Source organism: Myotis brandtii, unplaced genomic scaffold (assembly GCF_000412655.1).
Source record: "Myotis brandtii unplaced genomic scaffold, ASM41265v1 scaffold486, whole genome shotgun sequence".
Lineage (NCBI taxonomy): Eukaryota > Metazoa > Chordata > Mammalia > Chiroptera > Vespertilionidae > Myotis > Myotis brandtii.
The window spans coordinates 863907-890294 of NW_005368569.1; the positions used below are offsets into that span (position 1 = coordinate 863907).

The following is a 26388-nucleotide window of genomic DNA, read 5'->3' on the forward strand; positions in this document are numbered from 1 at the left end:
CCCCAAGCCCTACCGCGGCGGGCTGCCACCCCCCGTGGGTGGGACGCGCAGGTGACTCAGAGCGCTGTGGTCGCTCACGGCGCGAATCCGAGCCGGGAAGGTGTTGGGTAGGCGGATTGCGGGACCCGGGGGAGGGCTGCACTGGAGCCTTTCCAGAGCTGAGGCTGGTTTAGACGGGAGGAGCCCGGGAGCCTGAGTACGGACGGGACGCCCGGGACAGGAACTCAGAGTGCAGACCTGGCTTGGGGGTATCCGATCCGGGATTGGGGGGAGCGCGTCCCACGTGCCTGCGGGGTCTCCGGGCGAGCCTCTCCCAGGGCTGGTGCTCTTCCGCTGGCAGTGGCACGAAGTGGAGGCCCCCTACCTGGTCGCCCTGTGGATCCTGGTGGCCAGCCTGGCCAAAATCGGTGAGTGCGTAGGTCCGGGTGCCGGCCGGCAGCGGACCCGCCCCCGGCCCCCAGTTCCCAAATCGGGGCCGGCTTCTTGCACGGGGCTGGGGCTGGGGTTGCTGATTCCACAATCCGGGCTCTCACGGAGTTCCTGCGTTGCCTCTGGAGGATTTCCCTCCTCGCGTGGGAGCTCTGAGGATTTGCCTTTTCCCGGGGTTGCCCTAGCTCTCTACGTACCCATCCCTGGACTCCTTTGCCCTCTCTGCGCCCCTCTTTCCCTTGCAGTCAGCCCTCAGGTCTCCCTTCTCCACCTGTCCCCAGCCACCCAGAAACCGCTGGCAGTGGTGAGGACCTGAGGGGACATTGAGGGGGTGGTGTTCTTGGAGGAAACCCAGGCATCCTTGTCCCTGGAGACCAGGTCCAAGTGTCCCACTCTTTCGGGAATCTAAACTGTCACTTTCCCTCTAGTCCCCGAAAGAGGTCTCCTTGTGCCTAGCTGTGGGACCCCTCCCTAGCCCTTCCAGTTCAGGTCTGCAGTCTCTTCCCACTTCAGGGCATAAGAAACTTCCATTTATTGGGGCCTGACTCTGCTGCCAGCACTAGCTGCTTCCCTACACCCGACCTCCTTCAGTCTACACAACATTGAAGGTTATGCTTCAGAATCCTTTCCTTGAATAGTGCAGCTTTTCCTAGCCCCTGTCCCCTCCTCCCTACTTTGGAGCAGCCAGTGGTCCCTCCTCCCACCAGAGACCCTCCTCCCTTTCCCTGTTGTTCAGACTGTGCTGTGGGGGTGACTAATTATAGCTGTGTTGCTACTCGCTCCCCGTCTATGCTGGCACAGTCTGTACTCCAATCTCACCAGTACATGTAGGAATCACATAGACTAGAATTTGCCCCCTCCTCCCCCAGGGACACTGCTGAGAGGAGGGAGGCTGAGCAGGAACTGAAGAACTCTCCACTCTGCTGTGGCAGCCCATTGATAATGGAAAATGGGGCCTGAAATGCTGTCAGGGAGCCTAGTTCTGTCAGAGAACAGGCTTTGGTGATGGGTATTGAATTGCTGGGGTTGATGCATGCTCTAGAGATGAGAATGGAATGGGGTTCCTAGAGGAGAAGAGAGGGGGGAACCAAAGGTAGCCTGTGGGAGATCTATGACGGAACTTAGCTTAGGGCCTGGCAGCAATGAGAGCAAGGTGAGAGGATCCTCAGATTTGGGAGCCAAGAATGGGGTTTGCTGAGAAGTTTGTGAGCTGTAGGAGAGTTCCTGTCGTACTTAGGCTTATGGCAATGACTGTAGTTTCCCCCATAAATCACAGTGCTTTTCCTAGATTGGATGACACCTCTGGAGGTAGGAGAAGAGAGCCTCCATTGTATCAGTGAAAAAAAAAAAAAAAAGCGAGGAGGAGAAAGATAGGCAGAATGTTCTGGGATACCCTCCTCCAGCTTCATTGCTAGGAGAATCCCCCCGCACCCTTTATTCAACAAATCTTTTTAAAAAATATGCTTTATTGTCGTTGTTTTTTTGTAAAGAGAGGAAGGGAGAGTGATAGAGAGATAGAAACATCAATGAGAGAGGAACATCATCCATCAGCTGCCTCCTGCACGCCCCCTACTGGGGGTTGAGCTTGCAACCCTAGCATGTGCCCTGACCAGAATTGAACCAGTGACCTCTTGGTTCCTGGGTTGATGTTCAACAGCTGAGCCACACCGGCCAGGCTCAACAATCTTTATGTAGATCCCACTATGTGCCAGACACTGCCCTAGGTCCTTTGGGGGAGAGGCTCCCAAAGGGCACTGTCTTGGCATTGAATCTCACACAGGCTAACATGGAGGCCTACCCCACTACCCACCACCCCAAGGGATTGCATGGGGAGAGTGTTCACTCATGGCCTCAGGGACCAACAGAAAGCCGAGAGAACTTATTTTAGAGGCAAAGGTAGAAGTGGAACTTCTCAGCAAATCCCATTCTTGACTCCCACTTCATACCACCTTCTCTTTTCCTAGAGACAGATCTGTTATTATTTTGCCCCAGAGTCATGTTTATTTTTTATTTTTTTAATATATTTTTATTGATTTCAGAGAGGAAGGGAGAGGGAGAGAGAGACATCAATGATGAGAGAGAATCATTGATTGGCTGCCTCCTGCACGCCCCCCACTGGGGATCGTGCCCAAAACCTGGGCATATGCCCTGACCGGGAATCGAACCCGTGACCTCTTGGTTCCTGGGGCGACGCTCAACCGCTGAGCTACACCCGGCTGGGCCAGAGTCATATTTAATTAACATTTGAGAACCAGCTGTTTATCCAACATCCTACTAGGCACGTTCCCACTATATCATTTTATCCTCACCCTGTGTAATGAGTATTTCCCCCATATTATAGGAGAAGAAATTGAAGTTCAGATAAATTAAATAATATGCTTGAGATCACACAATTAGAAAGTGATAGAGACAGAAGAATTGGAGATCTTCTGATTGTTTTTTTTTATATATATATTTTATTGATTTTTTTTACAGAGAAGAGGGGAGAGGGATAGAGAGTTAGAAACATCAATCAGCTGCCTCTTGCATGCCCCCTACTGGGGATGTGCCCGCAACCAAGGTACATGCGCTTGACCGGAATCGAACCTGGGACCCTTGAGTCCGCAGGCTGATGCTCTATCCGCTGAGCCAAACCGGTTAGGGCCTTCTGATTGTTAAACCCAATACTTTTTAAACTGCTGAGTCCTTGGTGAGCCTTTTAATGAAAAGCACATTGGACTAGCATAGTGCTCCTAGGAGGTATAATATTCATTATGGTCTAGTTAGGGAGACAGGACACAGTAATGTAATAATAGGTAACATTTATTGAGTGCTTACTATAATGAATATAGTAGATTGTCATATTTAAAACTCACAACAGTTCTATGAGATCATTACTGTTTTTATTCCCATTTTATTCTGGAGAAAACTGAAAGTCATAGAGGTGAAGTTATTTGCTCCACCAAAGTCACAGAACTAGTAAATACAGGAGCCAGGCTTTGGACCCAAGTAGCCTGCTCCAGAGGCCCTGATTTAAAAAAATATCTATATTTTATTGATTTTTTACAGAAAGGAAGGGAGAGGGATAGAGAGTTGGAAACATCCATGAGAGAGAAACATCGATCAGCTGCCTCCTGCACACCCCCTACTGGGGATGTGCCCGCAACCAAGGTACATGCCCTTGACTGGAATCGAACCTGGGACTCCAGTCCACAGGCCGATGCTCTAGCCCAGGGGTGGGCAAACTTTTTGACTTGAGGGCCACAATGGGTTCTTAAACTGGACTGGAGGGCCGGAACAAAAGCATGGATGGAGTGTTTGTGTGAACTAATATAAATTCAAAGTAAACATCATTACATAAAAGGGTACGGTCTTTTTTTATTTTTTAGTTTTATTCATTTCAAACGGGCCGGATCCTGATTTTTACATCTATGTTATACATAAAAGTATATTGAGTAGCATTTGCTGAGGTTCAAATAATGATGATGAATAAGGGAAATCAGAGAAAGGTGAGGTCCCCTGAAAATGAAGTGGCGAGGAGGGGGAATTCTGGAAATGGAAAAATCAAGCAATGGTCTAGATCAGTGGTCAGCAAACTCATTAGTCAACAGAGCCAAATATCAATAGTACAACGATTGAAATTTCTTTTGAGAGCCAAATTTTTTAAACTTAAACTATATAGGTAGGTACATTGTTATTAACTTAATTAGGGTACTCCTAAGGCTTAGGAAGAGCCATACTCAAGGGGCCAAAAAGCCGCATGTGGCTCGAGAGCCGCAGTTTGCCGACCACGGGTCTAGGTTACCATGGTAGGAGCACCAAGAAATAGACAACTTTGTAGCCTGGAAGGTTGGAGATCTAACCTGCATTTCTTTTCTCCTTCCTTGGTCCCAGGGTCAGGGGTCCTGACCTTGGATAACCTTCTAAGACTGGGAGGTTATAGGCCAGTATGTGTGTGTGTGTGTGTGTGTGTGTGTGTGTGTGTGTGTGTGTGTCTGTCCTGTGAGCTGAAACTTCTGGCCCTCTTCTTGTATTGCAGTGTTTCACTTGTCTCGGAAGGTGACGTCCGTGGTCCCTGAGAGCTGCCTGCTGATTTTACTGGGACTGGTGCTTGGAGGCATTGTCTTGGCTGTGGCCAAGAAAGCTGAGTACCAGCTGGAGCCAGGCACCTTCTTCCTTTTCCTTCTGCCTCCTATCGTGCTAGACTCAGGCTATTTCATGCCTAGCCGGCTGCTCTTTGACAACTTAGGTGCCATCCTCACCTATGCCGTGGTGGGCACACTCTGGAATGCCTTCACAACAGGTGCTGCCCTCTGGGGCCTGCAGCAGGCTGGACTTGTGGGTGAGTGACTCTTAAGACCTGAGCTGGCAGAGGGAGGCTTTGCCAGACTCATCACCCAGCTCTTTTCTCCTCCAGCTTTGGAGATCCATGTTGGCAAGAGCCATACCGGAGAGCTCCATCTTGGGTCCCTCCCACCTGGAGTGTAAGGCATTGCTCCAGATGGGCCCTCAAGCCTTCATTTAGGTCTTTGCCAGTTGAATCTGGGCTCCTACAACATGACAGATAATCAGGGACCTGACTCCCAGCTGTGTGTGGGCTGCCGTGGATAGGAAGCCTGTGTCACCACTCTGCTGCCTCCTACCCTGTTACCATTCTGCCACTTGCCAGCCCTGTTCCCCGGAGGCACAGTTCACCATTCCTTTGAGGGCTTACCATCCTGACTCATATTATTATTTTTAATAAATACATAGTATACATTCACAAAATGCAAGATACTACACTGGGTGTTCTCTTTACTTATCCCACTGACTCATTATAGCAGCCCTGTTGAGGTATCATTTATCCCATTTAATGGATGAAGAAATGGAGGCCCTTAAACTTATTTGATATCAGGTCTAAGATTAGCAGGAGAGGTCCATTTTAATGAGGCTCTTTGCATTCAGGCTGCTGTGACCTGCTCCCTTCTTCCTCTCCCTTCTTCCTCATTTCCTGTAGTCCCCCTCCGCCCCAATTCATTCAACTCTGAATGTTGGTAATTCAGCCTTCTTCCAAGGTGCAAGGAAAAGTTTGCAATTTTCACTTGAGGACGCCAACCTGGTTTTCCTAATGGGTCAGTGAACTCCCTGAGCTGTAAGAAAGGGAGGACATGAGACCGTGATATTAATAGTAATCTTAATAATAGTGTACTTTTAATGCATTAGGCACTGGCTAACTGAAGAACTTTGTGGGGAAAATACTGTTATTATTCCCAATAGATACATGAGGAAACTGAGGCTCACAGAGACTTGACATGTTCAAGTCTCACCTGTGGTGCCTTTCATACTATATTCAGCCCTCATAGATGGATAGCCTCTCTCCCTCCTGCTGAGAATTGGGAGGGTCACATCCCTTAGTCTGAGAACCACAGGTGTGGGAGAAAACACGCTCTTTTGTTCTCCCTAATAAAGCCAGTCAGCAGCCAGTTTCCACCTGCTGGTGGTTATGATTACTGCTGCTGCAGTGTTTATTGTCGGTGCCACTTCAGCTTTTCAGGTTACATAGAGCTTTCTTAGCTGTCTCTTAGGTTGATTTTTGCAGCAGTCTTGTGAGGTAGGCACAGGAGGAGGCATGGCTAAGAGGTCATGTGACAATGACAGTGCCAACATCACAGAGCTGGTGAGTGGCAAAACCAGGCCTTAGGCTTAAGTCTCTTGATTAGCAGGCTGATGCTCTCTATCATCCCAGGTCCTCTCTGGGTGTCCTTGTTTTAACACTGGGGTGGAGTTTGGGCTTGTCACAGGGAATGCAGTAGAAGATTCAGTACATCACCAATTACTGTCCCCCATCTGTCCCTTGAAAGCCCCTAGAGTGCAGGCAGGCTTGCTGGACTTCCTGCTGTTCGGGAGCCTCATCTCAGCAGTGGACCCCGTGGCTGTGCTGGCTGTCTTTGAGGAGGTGCATGTCAACGAGACTCTCTTTATCATCGTCTTTGGCGAGTCCCTGCTCAATGATGCAGTCACCGTGGTGAGAGTGCTCAGCTGGCTGCCATTCCTGATCCCAGGGCCTCCCGCTCTGACTAGTTGGGTGTATGAGCAGGCTCAGGCCCTCCCCCCACCACAGGTCCCCTGGGGAAGACATACAGTCTTAGCGCTCACCTTCTCCCAGCAGTCCCAGTTGCTGCCTTCCCCTCATTCCTGACTCTCCTTTTCTCATTCAGGTGCTGTACAAGGTCTGCAACTCCTTTGTGGAGATGGGGTCTGCCAACGTGCAGGCCACTGACTACTTGAAGGGAGTCGGTCAGTATCTCCCCACTTTCAGCTGGCACTGCAGGTCTGCCTCCCCTGGGTTGCTGCATTCCTGTCCCCACTGCATCAGGGCAGAGGAGGTTTTTCAGGCCACCTCATTCCCTTCCCTCCTTTAAGGAGAAATGGGCCCTGAGAACCTAAGAAGGAGGGTCTTTCTTGGGATCCTGCTCCCCGGGGAGTGCAGTGGGCATCCTCCTCCATTCCCTGCCAGGCAGAAGTCAGGTCTTTCTTGGGATCCTGCACCCCGGGGAGTGGGCATCCTCCTCCATTCCCTGCCAGGCAGAAGTCTTGTCAGCCCGGGTTTGGTCCAGGGGTCTTGCTGACAACCCACTCCTCCCCCAGCCTCCCTGTTTGTGGTCAGTCTGGGCGGGGCAGCCGTGGGCTTAGTCTTTGCCTTCCTCCTGGCCCTGACCACACGCTTCACCAAGCGGGTCCGCATCATCGAGCCACTGCTGGTCTTCCTCCTCGCCTATGCAGCCTACCTCACTGCTGAAATGGCCTCCCTCTCCGCCATTCTTGCGTGAGTCCTGGGGAACTTGCAGGCAGGCAGGTGGGAGGGGGCACTGGAGGTGGTTGGTCCTTATATGGACAGATGCAGGGCCCTGAGGAGTCCATCGGTCGGTCCCCCTCAGCCCTTGTAGTGGGAGCCTCAAACTCCCCTTGAGAGACAATAAACCTCGGGTAATGTTCCAGAATCTGCCTCCAGAACTTTCCTGGGGACCCCAGAACCCAATCTTCCTCTCCTGAAGTGCTCTTTGGGGTGTGGGCTGAGGTGGAATTGGCTTCAAGGCCTGGTGCCACTGGCTGGGGTGGCCACAGCAGTCCCAAAGGTGCCTCAGAAAGTGTGCTATTCAGAGCATGTTTCTCTTACCTACCCCTTCAAGAGGCACTGAGCAGGAAGCCTGGAGATATGAACCCTTATCCTAGGACCACCTCTAGCTATTCTTGGACGGTCTCCATGCCTCCTGGCCGGGAGAGTGTGACATCCTGTGATGGGCCACACCCTCTCCTGTAGCATGTTCAGACCCCAGAACTGTGCCCCCTGCGACCCCTTCTCACTTGCCTTGTCTCTCCATTCTTCTCCCAGGGTGACTATGTGTGGCCTGGGCTGTAAGAAGTATGTGGAGGCCAACATCTCCCATAAGTCACGCACCACTGTCAAATACACAATGAAGACTCTAGCCAGCTGTGCTGAGACGGTCATCTTCATGCTGCTTGGCATCTCAGCTGTGGACTCTTCTAAGTGGGCCTGGGACTCCGGGCTGGTGCTGGGCACTCTCTTCTTCATCCTGTTCTTCCGAGCCCTCGGTATTGCTTTCCCACTCTCCTTCCTGCCCCTGCCCCAGCTCATCTCCCAATCTGAGTCCACGTCCTTGTCAATTCCTAAGCCTTCCCTTGTTGCTATCCCCGCCCAGCCCCCGTCAGACCATAGCCCAGATACTTGGTGCCATCCACTGCCAGTGCGCTCCACTCCCAATCCCCTGCTCCTACTGGCCTCCCTCCTGCTGTAGGTGTAGTCCTGCAGACGTGGGTGCTGAATCAGTTCCGGCTGGTCCCTCTGGACAAGATTGACCAGGTGGTGATGTCCTATGGGGGCCTGCGGGGGGCTGTGGCCTTCGCTCTCGTCATCCTACTGGACAAGACCAAGGTCCCTGCCAAGGACTACTTTGTGGCCACTACTATTGTGGTGGTCTTCTTCACAGTCATTGTGCAGGTGGGAGAGTCCACAAGATTGGTTGGGAGAGGGCATGGCAGGTCCTGGGGGAGGCTTGGAGCCTTTGGGATAGGGGCTCTTCTTCCTGTTGGGGGTGTACAAGGGCCTTCCTTCTCAGACCTTGAATGCATTGAGGTCAGGATACAGAAGCTGAAGCCTAATTATGGGGAGGGAAACACATCAGGGAACTAGGTAGGGCAGGGTTCACCTGCTGCCTGTCTGTAGGGCCTGACCATCAAGCCACTGGTCAAGTGGCTGAAAGTGAAGAGGAGTGAGCATCACAAACCTACCCTGAACCAGGAGCTGCATGAACACGTGGGTACCAGAACCCCATCCCTCCACCTGTCCCTCTCTCCCTTTTCCTATTTTGAGCAGAGTCCTGATCCAGTCCCCCTACCCACCCCCCTTCTAGACTTTTGACCACATTCTGGCTGCAGTGGAGGACGTTGTGGGGCACCATGGCTATCACTACTGGAGGGACAGGTGAGGGAGCTGCCCCGAGGCTCCTTCAGCAGCAGCAGCCCCACCAGCCAGGGCAGCATGGGGGATGTGCCACACTCCTGAGAAGGGACACAGCGGGCTCAGGCTGGGTGACCTCTGCCTGAACCCCTTCAGTGGCATCCCAGTACTCAGGATAAGACAAGGCCCCCCAGTGAGGCCTGCCTGGCCCTGCATGGTCTGGCACCTGCTGGACTTCACCTCATTGTGCTCTGTTCTGTCTTTAACCATCTGCCTGTTAATTACATGGATCCTGGTTCAGAACCTCAGGACCTACCATGCTTCTCCCACCCTGGCCACTGGGACATTTACACATGCAGTTCTCTCTGCTAGAACATTTCCTCGCCTCCCTTTCACCTGCTTAATCTCTGCTCATCCTTCAGATCTCACCACTGCCATCAAGTCCTTGGGGAGGCTGTCCCTGGCCTCCCTGCTAGGACAAATCCCTATCACTCTCAGTAATTATTCTTTGTAGTTCTTGTCACGGTTGCAGTTTTACAGTTATTTGTACTAACTTCAGTTAGTGGCAGGCTTTCCCATAACACAATAACTTCCATAAGAGCAATGACTAGCTTCAAGATTTTTCCTGACTGAGGCCCATACGAAGAGAGCCAGGCCAGCACTGGTAGTGTCCCTGCCCCATTTGAGGAAGGGCCAGCTGGCCGGGCCATGAGAATGGCACTCAGGGCCGGGCCTGGCATCCTCTGTAGGTGGGAGCAGTTTGACAAGAAGTACCTGAGTCAGCTGCTGATGCGGCGGTCAGCCTACCGCATCCGGGACCAGATCTGGGATGTATACTACAGACTCAACATCCGGGATGCCATCAGCTTCGTGGACCAGGTGGGTCTGCAACCTATGGTGGGTGAGCAGGTGGCCAGGAGGGCAAGGCGGGAAGGGGTGACTGACAGCAGACAGGCCCTGAGCAGGAAGTCAGGCATTCCTAGCAGACGCAATGGTCTTGTGGAGTGGCAGCTGCAGGAACCAGCCTGGCCTGACGCTGACATTCGGAGTCTGGCCGACAGCAGAGAAAGGTGGGAATCAGCTAAACTCTGGTTGACAGTTCAACCCTATCTCATCTCCAATGTGGTTCAATGCTTATCACTAGGCTTGTGACCTTGGGTAAGTCACTTACACTCTCTGAGCCTCAGTTTCCTCAACTGTAAGAAAGTGGAACTAAGAGTGCCCGTGCCACAGAGTTTTGAGGATTCATTAGGTAAAGTTGAACCTTGAGCATCAAAAGAACAGAATGTGTTAACTATTGTTATTTTTTGTTGTTGTCCTCTGACATGTTCAATCTAATTGCCATCTGACCTTTCTCTTGGTCCCTCCAGGGAGGCCACGTCTTATCCTCCACCGGGCTCACGCTGCCCTCTATGCCCAGCCGAAATTCTGTGGCAGAGACCTCTGTCACCAACCTGCTGTAAGTCCTTGAGCCTGTTTCCCCTTCCTCAAGCTCCTCTCCATTGGGCCCTCTCTCTGAATCACCTCTGGGAAAGTCTGTGAGCATCTCGGCTTCTGCCCTCCCCCCTGGCCTGTGCCTCTGGGCCCTTCCCCAGCGTGTGCATGCCCTGCCTCTTGCAGGAGGGAGAGTGGCAGTGGAGCGTGTCTGGATCTGCAGGTGATTGACACAGTACGTAGTGGCCGGGACCGTGAGGATGCTGTGATGCACCATCTGCTCTGTGGAGGCCTCTACAAGCCGCGCCGAAGGGTGAGAGCAGCCAGGGAGTAAGAGTTCTGAGGGGGTGAGGGTGATCTGAGGAGGCCATGATCGCAGGCTCAAGAGATGGTTGGCACCAGCTGTGGGGAGTTATAGATGCCCAATTGAAGAGTGGGGGCTTCATCTTGTCAGTAATAACTTTCAGCTTTTCTTTTTTTGCGTAAGTGTTGGTCTGATACAAGCACTGCTTAAGATATCTTCTCTGGTAGCAGAATGCAGATCACATAGGAGGGGGTGAGTTGAAAGGCTGTGTGAGCCAGTTGAGAGGCTGAGTGAGTTAGTCAGGAGGCTGGAGTGCAACACTGGATTAGAGCTGGGTGGTGGGAGGGAGAGGAGCATAGGACTGGGTGATTGGCCCTGGAGGGGAGAAAAGGAGATTGAGAACAGAGGGCTTGACGGGGTCAGTCACAGACAGAAGCAGGAGTGCTGAAAAAGCCTGCAGGACCAGCTTAGCACGGGGAAGGCAGACATCCATTTTAGGTAATGTGAGTTAGTCCGGTGCAGGTTGTGAAGTTTGGGGGCTAGAAAGGCCCATCCTCATCCTGGAGGGAACCTGTCACAGCCCCAGAAGGGGGCAGCAAGCCATTACCTTGAACTTTCCTGAAATGGGAAGCCAGCTGTTACCATTTCAGGCAGTTTTAACAGTCAAGGCTGTTTCTACCATTGAGACAGAATTGGCCTCCTTTTAACTTGCTCCCACTGGTCCTGATTTAACTCCCCGCAGTGCTGCAGAATATATTTTCAAAGGTTTCAAGGCAGTTCCCTTCCACAGGCCTTCTGCCCTGAGGCCAGCATTTCTTCTTCCTGCTGTGTCTTCTCTGGTCATAGAAACAGGCCCACAATGGAAGGTGCAATTCTAGCTGCCATTAGCTGTGGCAGGGCATGGAGCCTCTCTTACCTTTCTAGTTCTAGAACTTGCCATTCTTTTCTTGTAGCCCAGAATCCCTCCAGCTTTGGCTCACCACCCTGCAGCCCCATATTGTCCTTACAATCAGACAAACCCCAGTGTCTTCTTCAGTGGGTGTTTAACCCTATCTCATCTAATTTATTTTGTTTACTTTAAAAAAATTATATATATATATGTGTATATATTGATTTTAGAAAGGAAGGGAGAGGGAGAGACATGGAAACATCAATAATGAGAGAGAATCATTGATTGGCTGCCTCTTGCATACCCCTATCTACTGGGGATCAAGCCTTGACCGGGAATCGAACCATGACCTCCGGGTTCATAGGCCAGTGCTCAACCACTGAGACATGCCTGCCGGACTTGTTTACTTTTTTCTAATGGAAAATTTCATTTATCCACAAAACTAGAGAGAATAAAATCACTCATTTATCTATCACCCAGCTCCAGTAATTATCAATGCATTATTTAATCTTATATTCTGGACCCCCACACCCCATCCACACTTTGTCACAAAGCAAATTCCATAATATCATATCATATCATATCATATCATATCATATATCCTCTCTAAATATTTCAGTATGTATCTAGGTGCAAGAACTCTTAAAAAACACACAACATACTACCATTATCACTTATAATAGTTAACAATAATTCCTTCTCACATCAAATATCCAGTGTTCCTAAATATCTTTTTCCAGATGTTTTGTTTAAATCAGGATCCAAATAAAGTCCACACATTGCATTTGGTAAATTTGTCTCTTTATTTTAAAAAAAAATCTATAATATTTCCTTCTTCCTCCTTTTATCCCCTTGTTATTTATTGATTGAAGAAACTAGATACTTTGTCTCAGAGAATTTTCCATTTTACAGATTTTGCTGGTTATATTTCAGTGGTGGTTTTTAATTTGTTCCTCCCTCCTCTATGCTTCCTGGTAGTTAAGTCTAGAGGCGTGGTCATATTCCAGGAACATTCAATAAGTATGCTATGTGTTTCTTACCTATCACATCAGGATGTACATAATGATTGGTTGTCTATGGATGTGTGTGTGTGTAAGATTGGTCAGTGGGGTCTGTCCAACCTGTTCTTGCGTAATTTAAAAAAAAGAAACTGGAGTAAGATTGTGCTTATCCCTGTTAAATGTCATCTTATTTGATTTAGCCCATCATTCCATCGTTTGGATCCCATGTCTGCCACCAAATATCCACTCAGATTCACATCTTATGAAAATTTGCTAAGCCTGTTAACTCTGTATTCATCCAAGTCAACATAAAAATGTTGAACAGGATAGAGCTGAGGACAGAGCCCTGTGGCATCCTACTAAAGACTCCAAACTGACATGGATCAAGCATTTTTGGGGTATGGTTACTCAACCAGTTCTGAATCCGCTTAGTTATACCATAACATAATACATAATTCCTCATGTTCTCCACAGAAATATCATCAAGGAGAGACAGGAGTGTTTGTATGCAGTTAGAAATGTAAGATTATAGTTTAAGAGAGAGATAAGGGCTGCAGATAGATTTGGAAGCAGTCTTTATCACAGGTTTCCTCACCTGGCTACATCAGAATCCCCTGGGGAGCTTGCTGGAATACACATTCCTGACTTCACCTCCTGCAGATTCTGATTCTGTAGTATGAAATGCAATGAAGAAGCTGTGTGTTTAAATGATTTTAGAGAGGAAGGGAGAGAGAAATAGAAACGTCAGTGATGAAAATCATTGATTGGCTGCCTCTTGCATACCCCTACTGGGAATTGAGCCCACAATCTGGGCATGTGCCCTGACCAGGAATCGAACCATGACCTCCTGGTTCATAGGTCGAACCTTAATCACTGAGCCATACTGGCCAGGCAAGAATCTCTGTGTTTAATACCTCCCCCTGGTGATTCAAATGCAGCTAGTCTGATGGCTGGTGTTAACCACAGATCTCTTTCCCTGGGCTAACTGAAGCTGAAAGAATGGATACGTTTGCTGGGGAGAGTATTTAGAAGGGACAGAGGAAGGCCAAGGACAACACTGTTAGGAATGCACATGGAGGAAAAGAAGGGGGGGCAGCAAAGGAGGAGAGAGAAGGAACCCTTGGAGTAGCAGCTGGTGTCCTGGATGCCTGGGGCAGAAGTGGGACTGGATACTGCACAGAGGTCAGGCCAGCGCTTAACTAGGGGCCATGGCATAGTGACCAGGTAGAAGGTAGCACTGGGGAGCTGCAGACCCTGAAGTTGTATTTCCGGTATTTAAGGGAATAATGGGTATGAGGGAAAGTGTCAATCAAAGTATAAAAGTCTGGCAGCAAATGGGAGGCAGTGGAGTCAATGGAAAAGTTTTTTTCAAGGAGGTAAGGGGGCAGTGGTGAGGGAGGGATTGAAGAAGCAGGAGAGGGAGAAGTAGGAGCAGGGAACTGATGGAGGCAGCAAGGAGTGAGCTGAGCAAAGCGGAGGCTGGGTTGGAGAGCAAGGACCCCTCCCTTTACCCCCGAGAGAGGGGCACCTCTGGGTGAGTATGTAGAGGAGGGCAGATGGGAGACTTGCAGGGAGCTCTTAGAATTGGTTCAGGGAAGCAGGAAATGTGAGGTATAGGAAAGGGGACAGACTAGGAATGGGAGGCAAGGCAAGATGATCTGGAACATGGTGGAAGTACTTGGGAGATTACCACTAGATAATGAAAAGACTGCCAGAGCCAAGGGCAGAGATGGGGGCAGTCTGAGGCCAGTGTGTAGTGGGTTTTTATGAGAAGGAGTTGGAAGGAGCAGTTGATGGGATTAGTCCTGAACTGGGCACGGGTGGTTGTTGGACTGAGAGGGTTCGGGGTGTCAGGAGAGAGAGATATGGGAGTTCAAAGTGCTGCCTGAGGTATCATGCAGGTGGTTGTAGGAATGGCTAGCTGGAGAGTTCCACCTGGAGAGAGAATCCTGTGTAGCCAGAAGGGGGCGTGTGAGCCAGGCAAGTGGACAGGTTCATAACTGGAGGTGCAAAGAAAGAAGTGTCCCCCATTGTCTCACAGGAACCCCCTGCTTCTGGTCACTTTAAATCAGAGAGAATTGGGGAAGGGCAGTAGTGGAGAGGGGAAACCAGATTTGGGGGAATAGGTTCTGGGGTAAAGGAAAGTTTTTCCCCAGTGAACTGAAGATACAGACGGGCTGGATTCCTATTTTTGTTTTGTTCTTGAAAAACTGGGCTGGCAGGGCCTCTGGTGACCATGGGGCTGTGGCCTGGGATTCCTGTGGGAGGCCAAGGCACCCAGCCTCATGGCAGGGTGGGGCTGTCATTGCCAGTACAAAGCCAGCTGCAGCCGCCACTTCATCCTGGAGGACGCGCAGGAGCGGCAGGACAAGGAGGTCTTCCAGCAGAACATGAAGCGGCGGCTGGAGTCCTTCAAGTCCACCAAGCACAACATCTGCTTCGCCAAGAGCAAGCCACGACCCCGCAAGGCTGGCTGCAAGAAGGCACGTGCTTTCTTTGGGACCTCTGTTGGGGCTGGAGGTTGACAGCATGCAGTTTTGAGCGCCCTAAGTGTTGGAGTCCAGCCCAGGGAGACCCTTAGTTGGATAATACTCAGGGACTTAGTGGCAGCAGCAGGCTGGGTTCCCTTTTGCATCTTCCTGGAGCCCCCAAAGGGCAAGGTGAGGCCTTCAGAGGGAGATCAGCCTGTTGGCCATGCAGTCACCTGCTGGGAGGCAGCAGGACTTCCTACCAGAAATGAAATGAGCAGGAGAAAGGCAGATTCCTTGGAGGGGGCAACTCCATAAGCCCCTAATTCAGCCCAGACTGGGGTATGGGTTACTCAGACTCCACATGTGCCTGGGGGGCCCAGGGATGGTGAAACCACTGGGATTGACACAGATTCCATCCCCTGCTATGTCAGGAAGACAACAGGGTTGTGGTTGGAGCCAGGACCAGAGGCTTAGGGTTTTTTTTTTCTTGCTTCTTAGAAGAATGGTGTGGCTAACACTGCAGCTACAAATGGGAAATCTGGAGACCTGGGCTTTCGGGACACAGGCAAGCAGGGAGTGGGGGGAGAGGGAGGCTGAGGATGGGAGGGGTAGGGAAAGGTCAGGGACCCATCAGCCAGAATCCCAGAGGATCTACTCTGTGCTGTATTCAGTGCCAGAGCTGGGGTGCTTCCCTTCAGGCACTAGATGGGCACACTTGATTTTAAAGCTGGATGTGTTCAAAGCAGTTATTAGACTACTAGAAGCCTGGTGCACGGGAGTCGTGCACTGGTGGGGTCCGTCAGCCTGGCCTGCGGGGATCAGACCAAAACCGGCTCCGACATCCCCCGAGGGTTCCCAGATTCCGAGAGGGTGCAGGCCAGGCCAAGGGACCCCACTGGTGCATGATCAGGGCCAGGGAAGGACTGTGGGAGGGCTCCAGGGCACGTCCAGCCCCGGCTTGCCCAGTCCCCGATCGGGGTGATTGGGGCAAACAGGGCAGTCTCGCCCAGTCCCGATCAGGCCAATCTGGGCCGGCAGGCTGGGGAGGGACTGCGGGAGGTTGGCCCTCCAGGAAGGGACCTCAGGAGGGCTCCAGAGCGTGTCCGGCCTGTCTCGCCCAGTCCTGATCGGCCAGACCCCAGCAGCAAGCTAACCTACCAGTCGGAGCGTCTGCCCCCCTGGTGGTCAGTGCGCATCATAGTGACTGGTCGAATGGTTGAATGAACGGTCGGACACTTAGCTTATTAGGCTTTCATTATATAGGATTCGTGACAGGGGGTATCTGATAGCTAACTACAGGTTACAGGCCCTGAGGACTTGGAAAAGGTGTCATGGAGAAGGGGAGAGCTTGGTCTGAGCCTTGAAGGATGGGGGGACCCTGGGGCCCAGTGTCCCATCTGCAAAACCAGGATGAGCTGAACATTGATGGGCCTTCCAGCTCTCCAAATGCTCATGTTTTTTTCTTTTAATGTTTTTATTGATTTTTAGATAGAGAGGAAGGGAGAGGGAGAGAAAGATAGGAATCAAACCTGGGACCTCTTGGTACATGGGATGATGCTCAACCCACTAAGTCATACCAGCCGGGCTAAATGCTCATGTTTTCAATTGATGGGATCTGGGGCTGAGAGTAGAAGATGGGAAAGCTAGAAAGTGTGACTTCCCTGATGGCTTCCTCTGAGGACTCTGCTTGCCCAGTTTGCCTCCTTGGGATCTGTAGCTCCACTTCCCTTCCTTGCAAGCACCCACCCCCTAGGCCAGTGCTGAAGCAGCCAGAGGAGAAGCAGGTGCCTCTGCCAGCTGTGGGCTCTGCTTGGGTGGAGAAGGAACTGTCTTGTGCAGTACCAAGAGGCAGGTGCTGGGCTGGCCATCCGACTCAGCTCTTGTCCCTCTCCAGCTGCTGTGATCTTAACCGTGGAGTCTGAGGAGGAGGAGGAGGAGAGCGACAGTTCTGAGACGGAGAAGGACGACGAGGGGATCATCTTTGTGGCTCGGGCCACCAGTGAGGTTCTGCAAGAGGGCAAGGTCTCAGGTAAGGGCGTCCTCCCTGCCTCCCTCTCCTCTGGAGCAAGCTGAGCTGTGCAGTTGGCCTCTCCCTTTTCACTCATGGTCTCTACCCCAGACAACTCCCTTTCCCCATTCACTCATTTATTCACCAACCGGCATTTACTGAGCATCGCCTTTATATCAGACACCCGACGGACATGATTTGATTCAACCCTCACAACGACCAAGATGGGGAAACAGCTCAGAGAACCAGAACTTGGAACTTGTCCAGTATCCCACAGCAGGTCCAGAATTTGACTCCAAAGCCCACAGCCTTTTCACTGCCATGCTGCCTCCCTTTATAGTCTGGGGAGGAACATGAGGTGACAAGCTAATACCTGGCTCTGTTGTGACCCATGCTCAGCACACCTGCCCTCAGGTAGAGCCCCTGTTGAGAGTGGCAGCCTTTCTGGAGGTAGGAGCCTGAATTCATAGGAATGGGATTATTGTGGCTAAAAAACACTATTTTCTTGTTTCCATATGTGGAGAACTAACCCACTCATAAATATCACTGCTAGTTAGCTCAAGCACCCTCAAGTGTCTTTAAAAAATTTTTTATATAGAAAATTTCAAAATATACATTAGATAAAATGGTAAAATGAACTCCTATTGATCTGTTACCCAGCTTCAAGAATTACCTACTTCTAACCAATCTTATTTCATCTATATCATCATTATTCACTGGATTCTTTTAAAAAAATATATGTATTTTTTATTGATTTCATAAAGAGGAAGGGAGAGAGGGAGAGAGATAGAAACATCATGCTGGATTCTTTTAAAAAATATATATGTATTTTTTATTGATTTCATAGAGAGGAAGGAAGAGGGGGGGGAGAGATAGAAACATCAATGATGAGAGAGAATCATTGATCGGCTGTCTCCTGCATGCCCCACACTGGGGATCAAGCCTGTAACCCGGGCATGTGCCCTGACCAGGAATCGAACTATGACCTCCTGGTTCATGGGTTGACGTTCAACCATTGAGCCATACTGGATGGGCTCAATGGGTTCTTTTGAAGCAAATCTCCAATATCATATTACTTCATCAATAAACACTCCAGCATATATCTCTAAAAGATGAGGATTCTTCTTTAAAGATACAACCATAATACAATGATCAAATTTTAAATCGTGGTTATCAAATATCCAGTCAGTGTTCAAAATTCCCTGATTGTCTTAATATTTGTTTTTTACAGATTTCTTCAAATAAAAATCCAGACAAGGCCCACATATTGCATTTAGTCGAAAAGCCTTTTTTAACGTTTAGCAATGGTTCTCAAGGGGGGTGGTGGTGGAGGGATTTTTGCCTTTAGAAGACATTTGGTAATGTCTGGAGACATTTTGTGTTGTGATGACTGGAGGGGTGTACTTGCATTGAGTGGGCGGAGGCCAGGGGTGGTGCTAAACATCCTACAATGCACAGGCCAGCCCCCACAACAGAGAAGGATCTGTGCCAACATGTCAATGGTGTCAAGTTTTTATAGGTTCCCCCAAACCTCTGCCACCTACCTTTTCCCACCTTGCAATGTATTTATTGAAATAACCTGGTTATTTTGTTCCATAGTCTTTCCTTGTCGGGATTTTGCTAATTGCATCCCAAAAGTGTCATTTAGTATCTTTCACTGCCCCTTATATTTCCTTTACTTATTTTTATTGGTAAAAATCTTTAAAAACAAAAGGAATTATTTCATTCAATGAGTGGTTCCTGGCCACCCTTTGACCCCTTCTTCCTGTATGTTCTCCCGCAACTTCTCTAACTTTGTGTATCTAGATTCTGTCTCATTTTCTCAGTTATCTTATATTTCCTCTAAACTGGTAATTACATCTAGATCAGATTTCAGTTTTAAATTTTTGGTAAAAATATTTTATAGGTGGTATTGGTGTACTTCCTATTGCAACACATCAGGAACGTACCACCCAGTCGTCTTTTTGTCAAGTTAACATTGACCACTGGGTTCAGATGCTGTTACCCTGAACCCTCCATTATCAAGTTCCCTGTCAGCTTTTCATCGACTGGTCTTAGCAGCCACTGATGATCACGACCAGATCCAACATTTTACTGGGGGTTGCACAATGGTGATATGCTACATTTATTTTTTTTTGGGGGGGGTCTGTATTATTAAGCAACTTCCTCTCATCAATTACTTAGTTACTTTGCGATATAGTTCATACAGGAAAGGATGGATAAATGCTTGATTTGTTCCCTTTTGTTTATCAGTTTTCAGACCATGAGTTAGTTCCCTACTGTCCAAAGGTGAACACTGAAAGTTTTTGTTGTTTTAATTTCATTGTGGTTGTTAAAATTTACTATTTCAGGTCTCTCCAGGGAGGCAGTTTTATTTTCAATCACAGCATCAGTACATTTTATAATATACTCAATCTAGTCTAGTTTATTGGGCTGCTCAGGACTTTATCAATGAGCAGACACATATTGATCTGCAAGGCATTGTACTTGACATTGGCCAGAGAGCTTCTCTTTCCCAGGTTTCCTCTTTCAGAACCTCAGACTTCCTGTCCTACAGGGGCTGAGCCTTCCATCCTGGCTGCCAGCATTCTGGGATTTTCAGCTCATGTCCTCTGTGCTCTGGCACTTCCTTTTTGGAACGGCTTTAGTCTGCTATTAGGTTTGTATGAGCTCACACTCCTGGGCTCTGTCCCACCAGAGGGCTGTGGTGGGTGCTCAGACAGGGCTCCCAGCAGCAAAGCCTTTGGCTGGAGCCCTGAGATCTTCCTCACCCTCGCTGCCATCTCACCCTGGGATGGGGCTTGGCAGGAGACTGCAAGTTGGGTGAGAGCTGATTGCTGATGGGGCTTTTTTCCTGTCTGGCTCATGCTTTCTCTTGCTTTAGTTACTTTCATTTTTCAAAAGGTATTTGTTGAGCAACTACTATGTGCTCAGCCCTGTGCTAGGTGCTGGGGATACAGTGAAGAGTAAAAACCAGGTGTGGAGCTTCTCTTGAGCAAGGCATTCATCAAATGATCATACAAATGGATGTAATATGGCAACCGTGGAATGAATTTATTGATGAAAATGTAGAGTTGAGAATTCCATTGTGTTGGTACTGAGTGTGTGTGTATTCTCTGTTCCCAGGGAGCCTTGAGGTGTGTCCGAGTCCACGTATCATCCCCCCGTCTCCAACCTGTGCAGAGAAGGAGCTACCCTGGAAGAGTGGGCAGGGGGACCTGGTGGTCTACGTATCCTCGGAAACCACCAAGATCGTGCCCGTGGACATGCAGAAGGGCTGGAACCAGAGCATCTCATCCCTGGAGAGCCTGGCATCCCCGTCCTGCACCCAGGCCCCAACTGTGACGCGTCTGCCTCCCTGCCCGCTGGCTGCCGAAGAGCCCCAGGCCCCTCTTGACCCGCGCCCTAGCTTCGCCTTTCCCCCGAGCCTGGCCAAGGCTGGCCGCTCTCGCAGTGAGAGCAGCGCTGACATCCCCAGGCAACAGGAGCTGCAGCCCCTCATGCAACATGAGGACCAGTCGCATCTTAGCCCAGGCACTGCCAGCTCTCACTGGTGCATCCAGTTCAACAGAGGAGGCCGGCTGTAGCCCAGGGACTCGAGGGGGAGCAGGAGACTGGAGTCCCTGTGGGAAGTCCCCCCACAAAGGGCAGAGGAGCCCACTCAGCCTGACATTTAGAGGGGCCTGGACTGAAGTAGCAACTGGGCTCCTTAAGGGCAGGTCAGAAGGGTCTCCTGGGCTGGTCCTTAAAGGGGTCCTTTTCACCACCACCACTGCTTCTAATGCCTGCCATCTCCCCTTTTGGTGAGACCCTAACCCTGGCTCAAGACCCAGTCCAGAGCTAGGGACCGGGCCCAGAGTCTTGGATTGCTGATGTCCCTTCCCCAGAGGGTCTTCCTGGGGTCACTTTAGGCAGTTTCCTGCCCCCAGTAGAAGGGCATCATTCCTCAGCGGACACTGGCCATTCCTGCCCTCCATCCCCTCCTTAGCACCAGCTCAAGGACAGTGGCAATGAGGTTCCTCAAGGGGCTGGTCCTCAGAGGGCTTGGGTTGGAGGTGGAGCAGGTCTCAACCTCGGGCTTTGCTGCCCTGTTACATCAGCTACCTATAACCAATTTTTTTTAGGGCATTGGGAATCTGTCTTCACTTCTTGCTTTATCTCCTTCCGTTTGCTGCCAGTTATTGGGGTGATAGCTCCTCCTTTTCCAGGACTAAGGCCACGGAGCTGGGCCAGGCTTCAGGTCAGGGCTGCTTTTTAGCCAGGGTCACTCTGAGGCTCTGCTGCTCTGTGTCCAACTCTGGACCTTTCAGGTCCTTGGGTCTGGTTTTCTAAGGAAGGGAGACACTGACTACTTTGACATTTCCCAAACAGGAATGGAGCCAGGGCCACTGCTCCACTGCTCTGGGGGCTGACAGGGTGGCAGGTGACTTTCCTGGGGTTAGCACCTGCCCTGTGTTTTATACCTTGAACCGAAGCTACATTAAACGTCCCTCAGATGGATGGGTGTCCCGTGTCCATGTGTCTGGGGATCTAGGGGCATGGGGTGACAACAAGGGCATTTAGTGAGGGAAATGGCAACTTCCAGCCACCAGCCCCAGGGCTTCTGGGCTAGAGATTGGAGGGGGATCCTGGGAAGGACTGTTAGGCCCTCTGGCCTTCCCTCTCTCCTCTCCTGTACCTTCCCAATATTGTCCCCTTTCAGGGGCCTGCAGCGGCAGTCCAAGATCACTATGGGCACAGGGTCACAGAACTGGGAGTCCACAAAATGGTGAAGGCCAGCAGGAGAAGAGGCCCCAGAGGTCAGGTGCCATGGTGTCCAAGGATGCAGCCACCACACGACCGATGAGCCTTCCTTGAAAACGTGAAGGCAGGTGCAGGACAAATGAACAGAAGTGCTCTGCACATGGTGGGTGGGAAGGCAATCTCAAGGGAGCTGGCTACTGTGAGTGTTTTTGATGAAAATCGGGTAGTGTGGGCTCCAGAAACATCTAGGGAGAGAAATTCCTGGTAACAGCAGTTCCAGATTCAACTTCCTTAAAGGGGAATTGTGTCTGAAGGACTTTTAAAAATTACATCTATCTTGCTCTGGTCAGTGTGGCTCAGTTGGTTCAGTGTTGATCTGTGCACCAAAAGGTCCCGGTTTGATTCTGGGTCACATACCCAGGTTGCAGGTTCCATTCCCAGTTGGGATGCAGGCAGGAGGCAATTGATTGATGTTTCTCACATTGGTGTTTCTCTCTCTCTCTCTCTCTCTCTCTCTCTCTCTCTCTCTCTCCCCCTCCCTCCTCCTCCGCCTCCTCCTCCTTTCCCCTCTCTCTAAAATTAAAGAACATTAAACAATACATCTGTCTTTACTAAGATATAACATGCATACCTTAAAATTCACCCATTCAGAGGTTGTTTTTTTTTAAAAATATATTTTATTGATTTTTTACAGAGAGGAAGGGAGAGAGATAGAGAGTTAGAAACGTGCATACCTTAAAATTCACCCATTCAGAGGTTTTTAATATATCGAGTTGTGCAACACCACAATCTAAGTTTAGAACATTTTCATCATTCCCAAAAGTTACTCCTTATCCCTGGCTCAGCCCTAGGTAATCACTAACCCACTTTCTGTCTCTAAAGATCTGAAGGACTTGACACACTGCCAAGGTTACAAATAGAGTCACTTTTTCTGTTAGGCACGGGGAAAGTGGGAAGAAAAGAGTGATGCAAGCTTTGCACTCAAGTTGTTTACAGATGGCAGTGATAAGGCCTAGCAGTTAACAGTCCCAGCTGTCATCTTAAACATGTTACATACTCTCTCTGAGCCTCAGTGTCTTCATCTCTAAAATGGGATAACAATGATATTTATTTCATAAGGTTGCTATCAGGATTCAATGATAAAATGAGAAGAATCTAGTACAGAGCCTGGCCCACGGGGATCACAAATGTTGGTCATTATTGGTCTTATACTATAAGACAAAGAGCCCTGACAGGAGGAGATCTGAGCAGGCTTTGGGAGTGAGTGAGTGTGTGTGTGTGTGTGTGTGTGTGTGCAAAGAGCCCTGGCAGGAGGAGATCTGAGCAGGCTTTGGGAGTGTGTGTGTGTGTGTGTGTGTGTGTGTGTGTGTGTGTGTGTGTAGAGGCTCAGATAATACAGGCAAAGTTGGGTGGGTGCATTCTAGGGAGAAAGAGCAGCATAAACAAAGGATGCCTAGAGCACACCCAGCAAAAATAAAGAAGCAGTGGGTGATGTGGTTGGGAGAAACCAGCCAGGGACCCAAGGCTTGGGTAGGCAGACTCTGCTGATGTGTTTGTTTGTTTTTTGGCAGATGGCTACCTGCTGAGTTTTGGGGGTCTTCCAGAGAGAGCTGGCCTGAGAGAATTTGGATCTGGCAGTGGTGTGGGCACTGATGTGCTTTAGGAAGCTCAAATGTAGCTGAGCCAGATGGAAGATATGTGAAATCCCAGGATGGGTTGGTAGGGGAAAGGCTAGAGGAGACCTGTTGGGAGGCAACTCCGGCAGCCCAGAGACGTGAAGAGACTGGTCCTGGAGAGGAGGCAGCCATTCTCAGACTTTAGTGTCAGTATCATCGAGGAGCTTATCAAACATGCAGAGTCCCGGGCTTACCAGAAAGGTTCTATGGTGCAGGGGAGAGGGTACAAGGGGGTCCTGGATCTGGTGCTGGGTAACTAAGAACCGGGACTGCCGGGCGGATTGGGTTGGTCAGAGGCAAAGGGACTGGGGGAAGAAAGCAGGTGAGCACAGGCGGGGGAGACAAGCATCTGGAATGCAGGAGAGCGAGCAAGTCAAGAGCTCATCTATGGGTTACCACCTGACTGGGCAGAACGGCAGAAATGGCCTTCAGTGCCACCTGAGCTGCATCCAGGCCTTGAAGGAGGAAGAATTTTGACCTGGGGAGATGGGTGTGGGCATTCCAGGTAGAGAAGAGATAACTAAGACTTGTAATTAGATCAGTTTTGCAGGCCAGTATAGGACCTGGACAAGGAAGGCTCGGGTGATGCCTCTGGATGGCCTTGAATGCCACACTAAGGAGATTGGAGTTTATTTAGGTGAAAGGTGAGAGAGGCCTAGAAGGTTAGGGGTGTATGTCACCCTCGCTATCTGGGGCAGTATTGAAGAGGGTATGTAAATTTGGGATGGAGTAAGGGTAATGAGTACAGGTCTCTTATCACTAGGTCCACTGAGGCACAGAGCGTTTTATTTTTGATTTATTTATATTGGCAAGGAGTGGGAGGCTGAGGGAAGGCTGGGAAAAGGGCAGGGGAGGGAAGCCCATTCCCATTTTATGATCTCAGTGGAAAAGGCTGCTGTGAGGATATTCTGCTGCCAGGAGAGCCACAGAGATGGGCCCCATGAGTCACTGCTCAGTCCTGCGATCTCAGCCCACAGAGCCTGCTGTGGTCAGCAGCCCAGGCTGGCTCCGGGCCCAGACCCCAGTATTCCTCACTAGGCCTCAGGCTGTCCCCATTTCTATCTGTATCTTCGCCATCCTGGGGCCGCGCACCCTGTAGCTCTCTGCCTCTTTATGTCCCTTTCAGACGAAGCCTCTAAATCTGTCTCCATTTGTGTCTGGCTTACATCTGGCTCATGGATGGAGAGCCGCGGGAGGGCAGGGGCAGTGTGACCAGTCTCGGGCATCCCTTAAGCATTTATTATTGTTGGAAGTACAGAGTGGACAGCACATAGTCTCTGTTTTCATGAAGCTTACAAGGCATATTCTACGTGGAGTGAATAAACCAAGCCCTGGCCCTGGCCCGAATCCGTTTGCCTGTGCTCAGTGGTGCTGGGTTTAGCTATGGCCTGTGGCTTGGGGCCTCTTATTTACCTCTGGCATTGAAGGGGTATGTGTGTCTGCCAGCAGGTTCCCCCCTCAGCTCTTAGGGCTCCCAGGGGGCCTGGCTAGTGGGTGGGGATGGGCAGACAGTGGGCAGCAGAAGGGGTGGGAGGGAGCAGGAGGCAGTGACTCAGTGGGGCGGCCCTGGGACAGCTGGGGAGGGAGCCAAGGTTGGACCTGATGCTCATGAAGCTGGAGGAGGGTGGGATGACAGGACCCACTGGGGGCTGGGGATGGAGCAGGACAACTCCACGCTCCTCTCTTGCAGCCAGATCAGCTCATGAAGGAGGCTCCTCGGTAGCTGAGAGTCTGGGCTCTGGGTGCTCATAGGACAGCTGGGAGGAGGGGGGATTGCTGTTCCCACTATGCCTGCTTCTGATGCTTGGCTTCCCTCCTCTGGCCGCCTCCTTGGGCTCACGAGGGCGGTCCCTGCCTTAGAGTCAGGGAAGCCATTGCACCCAGGAACCAAGGACCTGAGCATGTTGTGGGGCATAGTGCCTTCTTTTGGCCACAATCTTCCCACAAATTTTGGGGAGTGTTAGGCTAGGCCCACATGTCTCAAAGGGACCTCATACTTCAGAACGGGGAGGGATCTCACAGGCCAACTATCCAAGTGACTTTCACCAGTTGAGGATCCATGATTGAGGGTGAAGTGAGGGGCAGGGCACCAAACAGGTCAAGTGCTGGCAGCAAGTGGACGTACGACATATGGGGTCTTCCCTAGTCCTCATGGCAATCCCAAGAGAAAGAAATGACTTTTTTTTTTTTTTAACAGGTGAGTAAGGTGAGGCTCAAAGAGAACTGAGTTGCTGGAGTTCACCCAGCAGGTAAGTGGAGGAGCAGGCCTGCGGTACTCTCTCTCTGCTCTAGGACCAGGCCTCATTCCTAGCCTCCTTGGCTGGACTTTGTGGGGAAGGGGTGTTGGCTGAGGAAGGAGTGTATGTGAAAGAAGTGCCAGGAATGTCAGGGAGTGGAGGGGCTGGGCCTGGTGGATGGGTGGATTCGGCCAGGCCCGGATCAGCTCCCACCCCAGAGACCTCCCTGCCCCTTCCCTCTTCCCATCATGGGACCATACAACTTGTCTCTTGGTGCCCGGTCCTGGGGCCTGGAGGGAGCATGGGGGTTGCAGTGGCGGGGACCCTCCCTCCTACCCTCCATGAAGATACCCTTACTGGCTCCTAGCAGCCCAAGCGGCTGATCTGGGCTTAGGGAGTCTGTCTTTCTAGGGGCCGCCTGACTAGACCCACACTTTTCTCCTGGCTGAGAGAAATTAGCGCTCCTTGTTTTGCTTAGGGAGGCTGGGGCAGGACTCCCCCCACATTTCGTGCATTCCGGAGCAGAAGGCCCCCCCTTCCATCCCAAGCCCTTCCCCCCACCCCCAGGAGGATCCATATGGTCCCTTACTTGCAAACCTACACCCCCTTCCCTAGCGAACCCGCTTTTCAGTTTTCGGCGAGTGGGCACAGTGGAATGGCCGTTGGTCTCTGTCCTTAACCAGACTGAGAAGCTGCGTCAAAGTCACTGGGGCCTGGAGGTGCGGGTGGGATCCAGCCGCCTGGGCCGCGGGGAAGGGG

At 50.7% G+C, this 26388-nt stretch overlaps 2 protein-coding genes across 6 annotated transcripts in view; both read left to right on the forward strand.

Annotated features, from left to right (window-relative positions):
* Positions 1-21473, forward strand: part of SLC9A5 (solute carrier family 9, subfamily A (NHE5, cation proton antiporter 5), member 5) — a 21953-nt gene extending 480 nt beyond the window's left edge. Inside the window, exons 2-17 of the mRNA XM_014547801.1 lie at positions 198-407; positions 4448-4750; positions 6249-6412; positions 6606-6684; positions 7036-7213; positions 7781-8001; positions 8205-8407; positions 8633-8722; positions 8820-8890; positions 9616-9745; positions 10237-10325; positions 10487-10613; positions 14807-14977; positions 15464-15530; positions 16860-16994; positions 20100-21473. Of these exons, the coding sequence (XP_014403287.1) occupies positions 198-407; positions 4448-4750; positions 6249-6412; positions 6606-6684; positions 7036-7213; positions 7781-8001; positions 8205-8407; positions 8633-8722; positions 8820-8890; positions 9616-9745; positions 10237-10325; positions 10487-10613; positions 14807-14977; positions 15464-15530; positions 16860-16994; positions 20100-20560 (2699 nt within the window). The 3' untranslated portion in view covers positions 20561-21473. The remainder of the gene's footprint in view (positions 1-197; positions 408-4447; positions 4751-6248; positions 6413-6605; positions 6685-7035; positions 7214-7780; positions 8002-8204; positions 8408-8632; positions 8723-8819; positions 8891-9615; positions 9746-10236; positions 10326-10486; positions 10614-14806; positions 14978-15463; positions 15531-16859; positions 16995-20099) is intronic.
* Positions 21474-25587: 4114 nt separating this feature from the next.
* PLEKHG4 (pleckstrin homology domain containing, family G (with RhoGef domain) member 4) overlaps positions 25588-26388 on the forward strand; it is a 10471-nt gene continuing 9670 nt past the window's right edge. For all 5 annotated transcript variants that reach the window (XM_014547868.1, XM_014547866.1, XM_014547867.1 and 2 more), the window contains exon 1: positions 25588-25641. The gene's annotated coding sequence lies outside the window, so the exon portion shown is untranslated. The remainder of the gene's footprint in view (positions 25642-26388) is intronic.